Source organism: Balaenoptera musculus, chromosome 5 (genome assembly GCF_009873245.2).
Source record: "Balaenoptera musculus isolate JJ_BM4_2016_0621 chromosome 5, mBalMus1.pri.v3, whole genome shotgun sequence".
In the NCBI taxonomy this organism is placed as follows: domain Eukaryota; kingdom Metazoa; phylum Chordata; class Mammalia; order Artiodactyla; family Balaenopteridae; genus Balaenoptera; species Balaenoptera musculus.
Window position 1 is genome coordinate 19,380,626 of NC_045789.1, and position 17,876 is coordinate 19,398,501.

General features: G+C 37.6%; 1 protein-coding gene across 1 annotated transcript in view; it reads right to left on the reverse strand.

The window, feature by feature from the left end:
* Positions 1-7,168: 7,168 nt before the first annotated feature.
* The window catches only part of LOC118895724 (alcohol dehydrogenase S chain), a 28,196-nt gene continuing 17,488 nt past the window's right edge, over positions 7,169-17,876 (reverse strand). Inside the window, exons 4-9 of the mRNA XM_036853194.1 lie at positions 16,991-17,078; positions 16,674-16,893; positions 13,809-14,069; positions 10,793-10,928; positions 9,695-9,833; positions 7,169-7,439 (exon numbers count right to left, since the gene is read on the reverse strand). Of these exons, the coding sequence (XP_036709089.1) occupies positions 7,415-7,439; positions 9,695-9,833; positions 10,793-10,928; positions 13,809-14,069; positions 16,674-16,893; positions 16,991-17,078 (869 nt within the window). The 3' untranslated portion in view covers positions 7,169-7,414. The remainder of the gene's footprint in view (positions 7,440-9,694; positions 9,834-10,792; positions 10,929-13,808; positions 14,070-16,673; positions 16,894-16,990; positions 17,079-17,876) is intronic.

Sequence of the window (17,876 nt, forward strand, 5' to 3'; positions counted from 1 at the left end):
TTTCTTTATTTAAAAAAATTAATTAATTAATTTATTTATTTATGGCTGTGTTGGGTCTTCATTTCTGTGTGAGGGCTTTCTCTAGCTGTGGCAAGTGGGGGCCACTCTTCATCGCGGTGCACGGGCCTCTCACTATCGCGGCCTCTCTTGTTCCGGAGCACAGGCTCCAGACGCGCAGGCTCAGTAATTGTGGCTCATGGGCCCAGTTGCTCCACGGCATGTGGGATCTTCCCACACCAGGGCTCGAACCCGTGTCCCCTGCATTGGCAGGCAGATTCTTAACCACTGCACCACCAGGGAAGCCCAGAAGGGATTTCTTGAGGGAGGTATTTCTTTGCATAAGCAAAGGGATTTCCATCTGACTGGTGTGAGGTGGTAACCTCACTGTAGTTTTGACACTTAAATCACAATTTTGCATCTTGTAATTTTTTTCGGTTGGGGGCCATGGGAGAATTCAATGCTAGAAAAGGTGGACTTATACTACAGGGAATTATCAACATGGGAATCAACCCCAAATCTATATATTTAGCTCAGAACTTAATTCGTAGCTGCAGACTTTGTATAAACAGCTCCATATGAAAATCTTAGAAGCACTTCAAACTTGTCAAGTCCAATGCCAATCTTAACCATCTTCACTACAAATACTTGGTGCTGTTCTTAGACCCCAAGTTGGTGAAGGGGCCTACTGTCCACACCCAGTTGCCAAGACAGACACATTGGAATAAGCCTCAATTCTGTCTCCTTCTACCTTGCATCCTGCACTCCATCAGTCTTTGTGCCAAGTCACCTATACTTCCTAAGAATATCTCATTTATCTGATGCACTCCTTCCCCTTTGACACTGCTCTAAAACAGGCTCCATTCCCTCTTGCCTGTACATAGCTAAAGCCTTCTCACTCTGTTCCTCTCGTCACTTCTAATGTCCCCTCCCCAGGGTTGCAAGAATGAATTTCTAATGTTTTAATATGATCATATCACCAATCTGCTCAGAAAATTTCAACAGAGGTCCCATTGCCCAGAGGATAAAATCTAAAGCTCTTGCAAGGAATTCAGAATTCACTGTTACCTGACCCTAGACATTTCCCACTGTGAAGTCTGCAGGTCAGCAGTACTAAATGCTTACATTACCTAAACATATTCTGCTCTTTCATGCTGAGCCCTCTGTCTGGGAAGCCCAATTTTCCTTCTGTCAAACTCCTCTTCATCCTTTCAATTTAGGTATAAATATTTGCTTCTAGGTAACAATCAACATAATCACAGAATGCAAATCTCAGGTTAAACAAAGACAATTTCTCCTTTAGGTATTAGTTTTGGATGTACTTGTTATCCTCTCCCCTTCCTTCTTCACTCCCTTCTTTTTCTTCAGAACTATTGGAGAGATGGAGAACAAATGGCTCAGAGAGACTTAAATCTCTCTCACACTCAAAAGTCAACCAGCATATTCTTCAAAGATCTATTTTTCAATGTCCTTGAAGGAAGGGAAGGTAGCAAATATAAAATAAATGGTCATTGACAGCTCTAACTCTTTTCTGCTATTCATTACAGTTTGAAGACTTTGGAAGGATAAAACCAAATGCCTTAGAATTTCCTTCCATTAATGCAGGAGTGTACTTCACTCCAGCTTTTCTTTCACTTCTAATTTTCTGATGCTTGAATTCAGGTGCAAAATGAAATAGAGATGAAAAAGACTATAGAAAAGTTCAGTGAAACCAAGAGCTGGTTCTTTGAGAAGATAAGCAAAATTGACAAACCTTTAGCTAGACTTAACAAGAAAATAAGAGAGGGCTCAAATAAATAAAATAAGAAATGAAAGAGGAGACATTGTAACTGATACCACAGAAATACAAAGGATCATAAGAGACTGCTAGGAACAAATGTATGCCAACCAACTGGACAAACTAGAAAGAAATTTTGGGAAACATACTACCTTCCAGGACTAAATCAGGAAGAAATAGAAAATCTGAACAGACTACTTACTAGTAAGGAGATTGAATCAATAATCACAAACCTCCCTACAAACAAAAGTCCAGGACCAGACAACTTCACTGATGAATTCTACCAAACATTCAAAAAAGAATTAATACCAATCCTTCTCAAATTCTCCCAAAAAATAGAAGAGGAGGTAACACTTCCTGATACCAAAATCAGACAAGGATACCACAAGAAAATAAAATTACAGGCCAAGATCCCTGATAAACATAGATGTAAAAATCCTCAACAAAATATTAGTAAACTGAATTCAACAATATATAAAAGGGATCATACACCACAATCAAGTAAAATTTATTCCAGGGATGCAAGGATGGTTCAGTATCCTGAAATCAATCAATGTCATATACCACATTAACAAAATGAAAGCTAAAAATCATATAATCATCTCAACAGATGCAGAAAAAGCATTTGACAAAATTCAACATCTGCTTATGATAAAAGCTCTCAACAGACTGGTTACAGAGGGAATATACCTCAATAAAGGCCATATATGAGAAGCCCAGCTGACATCATACTCAATAGTGAAAATCTGAAAGCATTTCCTCTAAGATCAGAAACATGACACGGATGCCCACTCTCGCCACTTTTATTCAGCATGGTATTGGAAGGCCTAGCCAGAGCAATTAGGCAAGAAAAAGAAATAAAAGGCATCCAAATTATAAAAGAAGGAAAACTGTCACTATTTGCAAATGAGATGATAGTGTATAGAGAAAACCCTAAAGACTCCACCAAAAAAACCTGTTAGAAATAATAAATAAATTCAGTAAATTTGCAGGATATAAAATCAATATACAGAAATCTGTTACATTTCTATACACTAATAATGAGCAACAAGAAAGAGAAAGAAAAGAATCCCATTTACCTGAAACCAAAAAATACCTAGAAGAAAATATAGGCAGTAAGCTCCTTGACATTGAACTTGGTGATAATTTTTTGTATTTGACACCAAAAGCAAAAGCAACAAAAGCAAAAATAAACAATTGGGACTACATCAAACTAAAAAGCTCTGCACAGGAAAAAAACTATCAATAAAATGAAAAAGCCACCTACTAAATGGAACAAAATATTTGCAAATAATCTATCTGGTATGGTGTTAATATCCAAGATATATAAAAACTCATATAACTCAACAGCAAAAAACCAAACAATTGGATTAAAAATGGGCAGAGGACCTGAAAGACAGTTTTCCAAAGAAGAGATCCAAATGCCCAACAGACACATGAAAGGATGCTCCATATCATTAGTCATCAGGGAAATGCAAATCAAAACCACAATAAGATACCACCTCACTTGTTAGAATGGGTATTATCAAAAAGACAAGAAATAACAAGTGTTGGCAGGGATATGGAGAAAAGGGAATATCTGTACAATGTTGGTGGGAATGTAGAAATTGATGCAGCCACTATGGAAAATAATATGGAGGTTCCTCAAGAAATTAAAAATAGAACTAGCATATGATCCAGCAATTCTACTTCTAGGTATATACCTGAAGAAAACAAAAAACTAACTGGAAAAGATATATCCATCCCCATGTTCACTGCAGCACTATTTACAATAGCCAAGATATGGAAACAAACTAAATGTCCAGATGAATGGATAAAGAAGAAGTGGTCTATATATACAATGGAATTTTATTCAGCCATAAAAGAGATGAATACTTGCCACTTGTGACAATATGGATGGACCTCGAGGGCATTATGTTAGGTGAAATAAGTCAGACATAGAAAGACAAATACCGTATGATCTCACTTATATGTGGAATAGAAAGACAAATACCGTATGATCTCACTTATATGTGGAATCTGAAAAAAAAAAAAAACACATAGATACAGAGAACAGAATATTTGCCAAAGGTGGAGGTGCCGGGGGTGGGCAAAATAGGTGAAGGGAGTCAAAAGGTACAAACTCTCAGTTATTAAAAAAATCCTGAGGATGTAATGTACAGCATGGAGAATATATTAGTTAATAATATTGTATTGCATATTTGAAAGTTGCTAGGAGACTAAATCGTAAAGGTACTCATCACAAGAAAAAAAAATCAGTGTCAAAAGAAATACTTAGTCTTCATGTTATTTCCCAGTCTCTCTCTCAGCCATGCTGAAACACGGAATTACCTAGGAGATATTCAGTATTTAAATTTAGAATGAACTAAAATTCTTCTTGCTTCAAAGCTGTAGTTATGACCCTTTAAGGCAATTAGACATCTCCCAAATCACTATAAATTATTGGTTTACGGTGAGTAGTAGTCTTTTTTTTTTTTTTAATTTTTGGCTGCGTTGGGTCTTCGTTGCTGCACGCGGGCTTTCTCTAGTTGTGGCGAGTGGGGGCTACTCTTCGTTGTGGTGTGCGAGCTTCTCATTGCGGTGGCTTCTCTTGTTGTGGAGCATGGGCTCTAGGCGCGCAGGCTTCACTAGTTGTGGCACGCCCTAGAGCACGCGGGCTTCAGTAGTTGTGGCTCGCGGGCTCTAGAGTGCAGGCTCAGTAGTTGTGGCACACGGGCTTAGTTGCTCTGTGGCATGTGGGATCTTCCCAGACCAGGGATCGAACCTGTGTCCCCTGCATTGGCAGGTGGATTCTTAACCACTGCACCACCAGGGAAGTCCTGAGTGGTAGTCTTTAAACATCATTTTTAGATAAGAATTGTCTGATGATTTCTGACTTGCTTTTGTTCCTAATAAATCTACCGAGTTATTTTTTGACATGGCAAATACCTCAAAGAGCAAGACTGGAAAAGGAAACCAGATGCTTTACTCTGTCTAGTTATCTTTGCTCATGAGTTAGTTTTGTCTACAAGTTATTCAGCAACCTCTGGGTTCTTTTGATGACTGTGGTAGGGCTGTGCAAGATGATCTTCTGGCCCTTGGATCCCAAGTGAATGAAATGAGCAAACCAGGTAGACATATATGACAAAAAATTTCATCAAAATGGTGTTTGGCCTCTAGTGCTCCCACTCTAGTTTTATTCTTGCCACACTAATTTTGGTTTCTCTTCCTATGCAATGGTCCATTTCCTGAATGTTTGCTGGGTATTTGACAGATAAATATAATTTGATATACTTCAAAAAAATGGTCAATTTCATATTTTTGGAGAATACTTAATAGAGGTTATTTGTGCAGTAATCATTTGCTAACAGAATTAAGTTGTCAGGTGTCTAAGAATGTAATTATTAAATACATACTTGCTCTTACTCTACTTCAACTTCTGAGTAATTTTTTAATGCTTCTGTCAAAATGACTTTTTTTCTAATCCTAAAGTAGCTTGTGTCATTTGTAACGTAGCAAAGGGTTAAATCAGACTTTGATTATATGACTCCTTTTTGTTTATTTACTATTTCTGGAGGAGCTAAGTCACTGTATCAGAGCTATTAGTTAAACCATCAACATGAAATTCTTTCTCTTCAAATTTTGAAAATTTTCTTCATTTTGACTAAGTTTTTTTGCAGCTGGCTAAAAGTGAGTGCAAGCTATGTGCATTTATAGTTACACTTTTTAAAGGAGACCAACAAATATGGAAATTCTTGATTGTAGAGTCAAAATTATTGCTGGAGGCCAGCAGGACACACTGACCATGTGTACCGTTATAGGTCTGTCAGGATACCAGCCACTCTGTGGTTCCATTTTTCTGCTTTGATTTCAACATGCCTCCTTCCCCACCGGTGTCAAAGTAAATAGAGAGGAAGTTCTGAGTGCAAAAGGCACCCCCCAACCTCCCCGCATACACCTCATGGAGCACTGTGCCCCTCCATGAGAAAACTGACATGCCAGCAAATCCTGCTCTCCGCCTGCTCCCCACAACCTGGGAGGAAGGAGGGTTGGAGCTGGATGCAGGCCTCTGTGCAACCAGTAGGATTTTATGCCCACTATTGTGACATGGGCATTTAGAACCATCTTTTTTTCCTCTGAATCTCACATTATCAGCACCAATATAAAAACATTAGATTACCCAGTAACATGGGAACATAGTGTTCCATGATGTTAGGACATTCTGAAAACTTAGGGACATTCTGAAAGCTCCCCTAACCCTCAACATCTCCTTCAGTATCTTTGACAAAAGAATTAAACTGTTCCCTACATTTACGTGGCACTTCATAGTTGACAAAGCCTTTTTACTAGCATCATTCCATCTAATCTTCATGAAGCTGTAATGGGTTGGTAGAGTAATTTTTTAAAACAAAGGATAAAATGGGTTTAGAGAGGTTGAGTAATTTACTGAAGGTCACAAATAAGTGGTAGATCACTTGCTCTAAGTCTAGAGTCCTTTCCACAATATCAAACAAATTGTAGACATGGAAACAAATCACACTTTTAAAGATAGCTAAAACTCCTTAAAGGAATAAGCTTTTCATTACACATTTAGAGATGAAGCTGAAAGTGCAAATCTTCCCCTGAGAAAGCACTAACAAATGGGGACCATAGACTTTCACATGTTCAAAGAATTAATTCCAGGATTATAGACTTAAGACATGGTAGTTAATAGAAAAGTTCTAGTTTGAAAAGATTTTTGCAAAAATGTACATCTCTATGTATATATACATCTACTTAGAAAATCTATTGCTTTGGATGTTTGTGCCATTTCTTAGTTACCCTTTTTACACGCTGTTTCCACAACTGCTTTATTCCCATCCCTAGACTTCAAGCCACTGTATTATTTTTAATTACCTTAGGACTTATTTTCAGTCAGTTGTAATAATGAAGATCATTTAACCAATAAAGTACTTTCTTGAGTAAAAATTATAGACTTTTGGAATATGGTTCCAAGAGCAGTTCAATTTTCAGATTTACTATTCAAACCTCACATTTATCACATGTAGTATGAAACTGTAGTATAAAACACTTCCCTTCACCTTGAAAATATGTGACATTTCCCTAAGAAATTCCCTGCATTTAGAAGTTCTGGACCTTCTCCACTTATAAATCTGAGTGTATCCTTTCACAGGCTACATGTTTTCACTGTAGGGTTTTGCTACATTTCATAAAAAGGAAAATACAGACAGTAGAAGTACAGGTAGAAGACTTGGAGCACAATAGTCCATCACATGTATGTTGGGGAATAAGTATCATGAGGACTTTCTCAATGACTAAGGCTTCAAAGACTAAGGGTGGCAAAGATACAAAAAGTGCAAAAGGTCAAAAGAAATACCTTTCCTCAGTGGGAAAGATGACATGATTCAACATGAGTAGAATGATTAAGAAGGAGGGTTTATTGGACTCAATTACCCATGTGATGGTTCATCTAGCTCTCACTTGAATTTTAAGCATTTGCTTAAAAAATGATTTCACATTAATTTTATTTCTTTTGGAAAGCCCCCATGTGTAATTTATTGGTAGTATCTCTGAAGAATAGAATTATTGATGATGTTTGGCTGATGTTTCAGATGATGGAGGAGCCGGGAGACTGCTACAAGTGAAGGCATGTGTATAGTCTCAAAATGTCAGGACGGTACGGACACTGAAACAGAAAATAAAAGATACTAATTGTTTTAATGTTTAGATAATATACACTCTTCCATGTGAGAGTACAAGGAGCACTCGATTTGTCTCTTTGAAAAGCTATCTTTGTTTCCTGCTATTTCATTCCCATCCGTAATGCACTCAAGTCAAGTCAAGTAAAACGTCATCTCCTCTTTTCCTGTTGTGTTTTCTCCAACCTGAAGCTCTATTATATCCTGAATATGACTGCCATTTAGGCTTCATTATGTATTAGATTTTCAAAATATAATTTTTGAGATCCCACATGCCTTGTATAATAAGGAATACAAAATAACAATGTGTAATGATATGTAATAAGTTCATGCTATTTGTCACATACTATGTAGATGCTTTTCATGTATTTTATCATTTAAACCTTTACTTAAAGAACAATGCTAGGAGGCAGTTTCTAATATTATTTCCATTTTAGAGATTGTAGATACTGAGACTTGGAGAGACTTGTAACTTTCTTTAGATCACACATCTAGTGTGGGATCCTGGGATTTAAATCCAAATACAAAGTTGCACAAATTACAAGATGATAGGTAATGTGCCTAAAGGTGCTGATAATGTAATAAAGTTAAGACCATGTTGAAAGTTTAATAGAGCTTTGATAAAGAAATGTTTAAGGAGACTTAGAAGTAGAAAAAAAAAGAATTGATTTGTACTGGGTGAGACTTTATTCTTGGAAACATCAGAAATGTTACATTTTACTGGAACTAATGTCCTTTCTGAAAACCATCTTCTGATGGGTAAATACTTTAGAAAAAGGTGGTCTTTGTATTTTAAAAAAATTATATATATGTATATGTGTGTGTGTATATATATAATATATATGAAAAATGTATGTAGATAATTAGAAAGTAAAGGACAGTATAAAGAAGAAAGTAAAGATAACCTGTAATCCCACAGCCCAGAAATAATCAGTGTTAATATTTTCTTGAATTTTGATCAACTTTTTCTAAACATATTCAAGTTTTTATTGCTCTTATTGAAAACTTGGAACCCTATTGTATATATAAGTTTGTTTTTTCTACTCTATAGCCTAAAATTACATCAGGAGAATTTCCCAATTTAATGAAATCATTTCTTTTTAAATGGCTTCATTGATTTCTAGTACATGTTGGGAATTTATTTAACTATCCCCTTAATGTTAAACTTTTGGGATGTTTCCAATTTTTGATATTATAGATAATAGATGAACATGCTTAAACATATGTACATTTGCATATCTCATAATTTCTGTAGAATATATTCTCAGAAATGGCATTGCTGGGACATGGGATCTAAGTTTTATTTTTTTGTTTTGTTTTTTAAGGTTTCTGATACAAATGACCAAACTGCTTTCTAGAAAGGATGTAATCTGGTACTGTTTGGATGCTAGTTTCTTTTCTTCCTCAATAATATTTATCAGACTAAGTGCCTAGTATGTGTTATGCGTATGGGTGCTAAACAAATATTGCTTAAAATTGAAAACCTCATGAGAAGAAGTGTGAAGTTGCAGAAAAAGCAGGGACTATGGAACAAGAAGGGGAGAGTTAGGTAAAACTGCCTATTATTAATTGTGCCCCATATATAAATGCAAATGATAAAATTCTTCTTTTTAGGTGGTTGTAAAAGTTAAACGTTAGAGGTAGAAAATGGAACTGGCTTGTTTTCCTAAGCTTTGAAGAACATGTAAGATTTAAAGATTTAAAATAGCATTATGTACCCTTCCTCTTTGCAATAATTTTTATATGTGAAAAATTCTTTGTAAATGGAAAAAAGGAATAACAATAATAACATTTTAATGAAGAAAGTAATATCTGTATAGAAAATAATGCCTATATAGCTCCACCAGCTCCCATAATGAGTTTTTGGGATGTCTTGAATGTAATTTAAATTTATAGCTATTAATAGTCAACCATTTTAGGTGGCCAGGCAGGGGCTGCAGTAACTCCATGTTATAATATGACTGTGTGTCTCATTCTTTTTCCTTGCAAAGGTGAGAGTTCTCTTGTAAAGAAGGCAGAGGGCTCTGATCATTCAGATTTGCTGTGACCAACATAATTTGGGTTCAACAAAACAGGCAATGCAAAGCATTTAACTTCTCACAACGTGATCTTAAGTGTTCTACATGCAAAGATTGAACTGGGAATGGAAAACCAAGGTACTGCATCCTTGTCTTTCTCTCATCCTTCTACCTTTTTTTCTCTGTTAGTCAAACCGCACCATAAAAAGAAACTTAAAGTCTACCTCTTTCCTGAGCGAAGCAGGTCAAATCCTTCATTTATTTTTTCAAAGGGTAAAACATGGGTTATTAATGGATCCAGTGGAAACTTCTTAGCCATAAAATCAGCCACAAGTTTGGGGACAGAATCTTTACTTTTAAAGCCTGAAAAGGAAGTGACATCAATGTTAGCTTCAGCCAGATATGAGGAGAATTGGAGAGGAGACTTTCCACATAGAATTTAAATGAAAGTTTATAAAACGTCCACAGACTACTATTACTGAGGTTAAGAGAGATGGTGTGTTTCAATATCCTTTTGCAGTGGCTTGACTTTTTAAAACAATCTCCCCAAACAAACTAGAGTCCTTGGTTACTATTTCTCTCATAGAGAACTCGTAGTACAGATGGTTATTCTCAAAGTGAAGAAGAAAATTTAACAACTGTCTAAATTTGGGCAGTGAGTGCAGACATAAATTATCGCTATGGATTTCCTGGATCCTCCTAGGTATTTCAGTGCATTGTGCAGTCACAAGTATCAAAAGAGATGATGCTGAAAGATCCTTGTTAGTTTATGGGGACTCATTAAAGTCTATCTTGGGACTTTCTGTGTGCATTAGTTCCACATCTAGTTGATTTGGAACCTATAGATACAAAGGAATTTTAGTTTATTTTTAAACTACATTGCATTTTATTTTTTAAAATTAATTAATTTTGGCTGTGTTGGGTCTTTGTTGCTGCGCGCGGGCTTTCTCTAGTTGCAGCGAGTGGGGGCTACTCTTCATTGCAGTGCGCGAGCTTCTCATTGTGGTGGCTTCTCTTGTTGCAGAGCATGGGCTCTAGGCGCCCAGGCTTCGGTAGTTGTGGCATGTGGGCTCAGTTGTGGCTCGCAGGCTCTAGAGCACAGGCTCAGTAGTTGTGGTGCCTGGGCTTAGTTGCTCCGCGGCATGTGGGATCTTCCTGGACCAGGGATCAAACCCATGTCCCCTGCATTGGCAGGTGGATTATTAACCACTGCACCACCAGGGAAGTCCCTACATTGCATTTTAAAACCTGGCCTTGTCACTTGTAAAAAGGAAGAAATCCTGACCTTAGTAAGAATTTGGCCCTCAAGCCTAACTACGTACCACCAAAAATAGCTCCTTTCCAGGTACGTCCAGTCAACAGCAACATGGGGTTCACAGAGAGATTTTGGGCACTAGGAGGTATTCCTACAATGACGCTTACGCCATATGCTTCTTGACAGCACAACAAGGCAGCCATCTGGAATAAAATTAATATGTAGCATCATTAAAGTGGATTTTCTGGTAGTCATGTAATATGGATCTAGCTAAATTGTGAGTGTGTGGCCGGAAGAGATTATGCCTTTTTCTTCATTCCCCATTATTTCCTAAAGCCACTAGGTGTGGCTTTGGAAAATGCCCAGAAAATATTTTTGAATGAGACAATAGATGAATGAATTTGTATGTTTGTATGTACTTAAGTCTTCTTTAGAAAATAATAAAGAGGTAAATATCATTACATATATATAATCTGATTCCTCAAATAAAGGTAATGTTTATCATCACATGACCCCTGGGCAATCTGAGTTAGTTAACTCATTCTTCATTTACTTATTAAGTAGATATTTTGAACTCAGTACTTTGAACCAGGTATTTTGATGGTGAACCAGATACAAGGTCAATTACATCATCAACATTTCTCTCTTTCCCACTTCACAGTCTCCCTTTTTAATGGATCCCCATTTCTACCACCCATTTCTAGTGGACACTTTTTTCCTAATTTGTGTACTTTATTTTTTTTCCAGTTTTGTTGTAGTATGAATGACAAATGAAAATTGTTTATTTTTAGGTTGTACAACGTGATTTTTTAGGGTGAACAATGTGATTATATAATATACATATGCCATGTGAAATGATTACCACAATCAAGTTAATTCACATTCATCACCTCACATAGCTACTACCTTTTTTTGTAGTGAGAACATCTGAGATCTACTCTCTTAGCAAATTTGAAGTATACAATACAGTAGTATTAACTATAATAACCATGCTGTACATGGAAGTCTCCAGAACTTACTCATAACTAAAAGTTTGTACTCTTTGACATCTACCCATCATTCCTCCCCCACTCCTCCAGACCCTGGCAACCACTGTTCTACTCAGTAGAACATGTCCATCTGTCCATCATGTCCATCATGTCCATCTATGTCCATCTGTTGTCAGTGGTTCTAAGAATTTGATTTTTTTAGTTTCCACATATAAGAGAGGTCATATAATATTTGTCTTTCTGTGTCTGCCTTATTTCACTTTGCATAATGTCCTGCAGGTTATTCCATGTTGTTGCAAATGGCAGGACTTCTTTTTTATGGCTGAATAATACTCATTCATATGAATTAATATTATATATATTATATATACATCACAATTTCTTTATCCATTCATCCATCAGTGGACATTTAGGTTGTTTCCATATCTTGGCTATTATGAATAATGCTGCAATGAACATGGGGGTGCAGATAGTGATTTCTATATTCTTTGGATATATACCCAGAAGTGGGATTGCTGGATCATATGGTAGTTCTATCTTAAATTTTTGGAGGAACCTTTATACTGCTTTTCATAGTGGCTGTACCAGTTTTACATTCCCACCAACAGTGCACAAAATTCCCTTTTCTCCACACCATCTCCAACACTTGTTATTGCTTGTCTTTTGATAATAGCCACTCTAACAAGTATGAGGTAATATCTCTTTGTGGTTCTGATTTGCATTCCCCTGGTGATTAATGATGCTGAGCACCTTTCCATATAGTTGTTGGCCTAGAATGGGCATGTTTTAAATGTGCTTTTAACTCCGGTGTGAATTTACTTTAAACTACACCTATTACTCTGGAACTTGAAAAGAAAGTCTTTCCCCTCCAGTCAGGTTTTTAAGCAGGTTTGCAGTAAGAAAGTTGTTTAGGATCCCCCCCAAAATATATAATAATCAGTCCTTTGATTTTGGAGTATGACATTTGGAAGACCAGACAACTTTAGAACATGTGGCTATCAGATATTTAAAACAGTCCAATTCCACAAGAGAAAATGGAGGGAAACCCATAGAAAAATGGCATAAGGAGAAAGGCTAGAGCCTTGGAAGAAGTTGGATTGTATTGGAACTTCAGTCATCTATGGCATATTGTCCCAGGTCAAGGCTGCAAAGAGCTTTACTCTTTAGGTGCTGCTTCCTACTACCAACACTGCTGGGACTTACTGGAGAACCTTAAAAGGGGGCTTTTTTTTTTTGTTGGTCTCTGGGGGTTTTTTCATTAGGATTCTAGAGAATTCTGGTTAGGTGAAATGTAGCTAGGGATGTGTTCTCTGTTGCAATTTATAATTGTAATTATTTGAAAGTAATATCATGTATATTTTAAAGATGATGTAAGTGCTGCAAGATTGCAAACAGTACTGTATGTTGACGACACCAGCTGACGTTTATTAAGAGCTTGCTACTGACAGGTGGCACGTGCTAAGTATTTTACATGTTTATCTCACTTAATCCAGAAACAACACTATGAGATACGTATCACTTAAATTTTTTTGGTGGAAAAACCTGTTGACTTTTTAAAGTATTCAGTTCAACACACAGATTTGGATGCATATTATGTACCAGGCACCGTGCTGCCTGCTGTGGTAAAACAGGGCATATTTTCTGTTAATAAAATGATACGGAGCCTAAAGTTGCTCATTTTTTCTTTTGGCCAAAATATGATATCCATTAAAACCTATAAAAATTGTCAAACCATTTTTTGTTAAGAATGTGGGGGAAAAGTCAAACTTGCCAACTTGAAAACAGAATTTATATTCTTTATATTGACTTGAGTTTGAATTTTTTTTGAACTAAAAATTAAAATAAATTTATGATGGCTCAGTAAAAAAAACCCTCTTCTGTCTCTAAAAAGGAAATAATACTTGTGACAGTTATACTTAACTGATGGAATGAGATTCCTCATAATAATAATTAAGCAATCCAGGTAACAAATAGGAGATGGAAAATAGCCATAATTTAAAAAATATTCTTTATATATAATGTTTATATTCTGCTGCATAAAAGTAGACTCTAGAATACAGAAGCTGATATCTCAAGGCATTTCAGGGTACATACCATGGTGTCAAAACGACCAACGACTTCAAATGAAAAATCCACACCTCCACCACTCATTTCCTTCAGCACCTCCTCGATGGGTTTCTCATAGTCCCGAGGGTTGATGCACTCAGTGGCACCCACCTCTTTGGCCTTTACAAATTTGTCTTTGTTGATGTCCACTGCAATGATCCTGGCTGCTCCAGCTGCTTTACAGCCCATGATAACAGACAGGCCAACTCCTCCAAGGCCAAACACGGCACAGGTGGAGCCCTGGGTGACCTGCGTTTTCAGAAAATGCAAAAACAGATTAAGTAATGCTTGTTAGAAAGAGCCTAAATTGTATAAAGTGCCATGCTTTTCCCTTGTCAGGAGCTACTCAAACTATGTCCATCTGTTGTCAAAACTTCTTTTGGCTTCAGCTGCTTCATGTTTAAAATGAAGGGGTTGAATTAGATCAGTGGTTCTCAAATTTTGCTGGACATTAGACTCACCTGGGGAGCTTTGAAAAAAAATCTGAACACCCAGGTCACAGCCCATAAGCAATTTATTTATTTAGTTATTTATTTTTTAAATTTATTTTCATTTATTTATTTAGTTATTTATTTTTGGCTCTGCTGGGTCTTCGTTTCTGTGCGAGGGCTTTCTCTAGTTGCGGCAAGCGGGGGCCACTCTTCTTCGCGGTGCATGGGCCTCTCACTATTGCGGCCTCTCTTGTTGGGAGCACAGGCTCCAGACGCACAGGCTCAGTAGTTGTGGCCCACGGGCCTAGTTGCTCCGCGGCATGTGGGATCTTCCCGGACCAGGGCTCGAACCCGTGTCCCCTGCATTGGCAGGCAGATTCTCAACCACTGCGCCACCAGGGACGCCCCCATAAGCAATTAAATCACACTCTCTGCAGGTAAGACCAAGTCTCCAGGTGACTCCAATGGGAAACCCAAGCTGGGAGCCAGTGGACTGGATGATCCTTGAGCTCTAAATGCTAGTGACCCCCTCTTAAAGAGAATCTATTGACAGCCAGCTTCAGTCCATCACACATACACAAACACAATTTTGGGGAAATTAAATAATAAGTAGAAGAGAGGAGACTGAAAAAAAATAATCCAATTGAACCCTCAATAATTAACTCCTTGGTTCATTAACTTTCAGTAGTCATGACCAGTATAATGAGAGCAGAAATTAGCTGTGAATCATAGAAGAGTTATCCTCAGCTTAAAGCAAACTTAACAACAGGGGAAATTTAACAGGTAATTTTAAGATAATACTGCTTGGGAACAGTGTGCTCTGAGTGGGTCTTTATGTCTGCTTTTTAAAATACACTAATGAAGAATAATGCAATGAAAAGCTAGTCTATATTTTAATAATGGATTAAATTCATCATCACAAGTGCCCTTGGCTTCTGCTCTGTGTGTAGGTTCAGTTGGACCACCTGCTCAGATGATGCAGTTGCACAGGGGACTTAGTGCTAGGGTCACAGAAATTTGGAAAACATGTGCTCTCAATTGTTTAACTTGCCTAAGGAACTGTTTAATAAACCTAGTCTGCTATAGTTAGCCTTCAGTGTGGGTGAAATGTTCCTCCTGTCCCAAGTAAACTTTCTGTGGGGTACAACACCACTTTTTTACCTTAGAAAAACATGAGGCTTGTGATTGTGATTTAAAAGTGCTGGTAATTATGTATTATGGTTTATGATTTAGCAGGAGTTTTGAGAAAGAGGCTAGTCACAGCTGTCATATTAACCAGTCGTGAGATTTTGGGCAAATAGCTTTATGTCTCTGGACCTCAGTTTCATAAAATGAAAGGATACTACTAGATTTCCAACCTTTTGGGAAGAGGAGCCTTTAAAGAATTTCACCTTAAAATCTACCACTTCGGGCTTCCCTGGTGGCGCAGTGGTTGAGAATCTGCCTGCTAATGCAGGGGACACGGGTTCGAGCCCTGGTCTGGGAAGATCCCATATGCCACGGAGTGGCTGGGCCCGTGAGCCACAACTACTGAGCCTGCGCGTCTGGAGCCTGTGCCCCGCAACGGGAGGGGCCGCGATAGTGAGAGGCCCGCGCACCGCGATGAAGAGTGGCCCCCGCTTGCCGCAACTGGAGAAAGCCCTCGCACGAACCGAAGACCCAACACAGCCAAAAATAAATAAATAAATAAATAAAGTAGCTATAAAACGCAGCTTTCTTTAAAAAAAAAAAAAAAAAAAAAAAAATCTACCACTTCTGAAGTGTGTGTGTGTGTGTATTCGTGGCAGGGGTGGAGGTATAGCAATGGAATAAATGCTTCATGCATCATTGAAGCTTCATTGCTTTACTCATAGAGATCCACAGAGTGGGTATGTTGGCGACCCTCAGTTTGGAAGTATATCGGGATATCAGGTAAGGCTTTGAAATCTACTGTTGATCCTAATTCTGGGAGTAGAAGATCCATGGACTAGATACTCCTCAAAGGCAACCCCTTCATTTCATTTACTTTTCCTGACTCAGAACTTAGTGGAAACTGCTGTGTATGGCTCATGTTGGTGCTAACTACAAAATGAATGACAAAATGAGCTCCCAGCTCTAAAATTTAGTAATCCCATAAAAAAACACATGCAGAAGAATAATTATTGAAAACATCTTTACTTTCTCTTAGTTAATTATCAACAGCTTTTCATTTGTGATTAACATAAATTTTCTAGGATGTGCTCTCAATTCCTTCTGAGGGCATTTTCTACTTATAATCAACACCCTCAATTCTATGGAGCATGTCAATGTTATTATGGTGGTGGGGGGAGAAGCTACCAGTAAATCTGTGTAGAATGATCTCTGATTCCTGTGAGAAACTGCTCTCCTTTTAGCTCCTGACAGTCTGAGTGTAGCTGGTTTTATCACCCATTGTAATTCCTACCTTGGCAACTTTGACTGCAGACCCATAACCAGTAGAAAATCCACAGCCAATGAGACAGACTTTCTCCAGCGGTGAGTCTGCATCAATCTTGGCCACTGACATCTCATCCACCACTGTGTACTGGGTGAAGGTGCTGGTGCCGATGAAGTGGTAGATGGGCTTCCCTCTGCAGGTGAACCTGCTGGTACCATCCATAAGGGTCCCCCGAGGCTTGGTCACACTGGTCAGTGCAACACACAGGTACATGAGGGTATGAGACAGGAGTATAACTGATGTGCAAATTCCTTGGCTGCATAAGGAGAGTATCAGAAACTTACGTGTTTTTCAGGCAGAAATTGCCTTCCGGGTGTTTACAAAGACTGCACTTTCCACACTGGGGAACAAAGAGTGGGATGACTTTATCACCTGGGGAAGGGGTAAAACAAATTCTTCTTAAATTTCTACCCAGGAATTAATAGAGCTAGAGCTTAAAGCTTACATATATCTATTAGAGGCACTTGACTTTGAAAATTCTCCAAGAATAGGGTCCAGTCAGCACTATGTCTTGGTCATTGCCTGCCAGCATCGTTACCAGTTTGGGTTTATATATGCCTGAAGATGCCCAAAGAAAATGCAAATGTGGAAAACAACATGGAGTTTTAGAAGTGGTTCCACTGTGTTGATAGTTATCTTTTATTGTGTGCCCTTTCTCTTGAGGATTTTATATGTATCATCTCATTTAATCCTTAATAATTAAAACAAATATTCTCACTGTAAGTGTAAATATAAATTTAAGTTGTGAGCAGGCTGCCATAGTTCCACTAGATGATCCAGTATTTTGTAATAGTTTGGGGTACAATAACAGTGAGAATCTCAACAACTATTTCTTGGCTTTTCAAAGTGATTATGCTTATCTCTACTATGAAATGAGTCCTTTTTTTAAAAAAAAATCCTTTTTAAGGAAAACAAACAAAAATAGGACACGTAAGAACTTAAGAAATGCCTTTGAAAACCTCAACCCTCAATAATAAGTTAGACACTTTCTTTTAGGATAAGAACTGACTTTCCAATGTTTGTAGCTGATAATTTGTGGATAGTTCATTTTTACTGCTATGGTGGAGGGAGCAGGGGTGAAAAGTAGGGGTGTCATTTATTAATAGATTTCTAACTAAAGGAAATACTGAGAGCTGAAACTCAAACCAGACAACTTATTTTATTATTTTC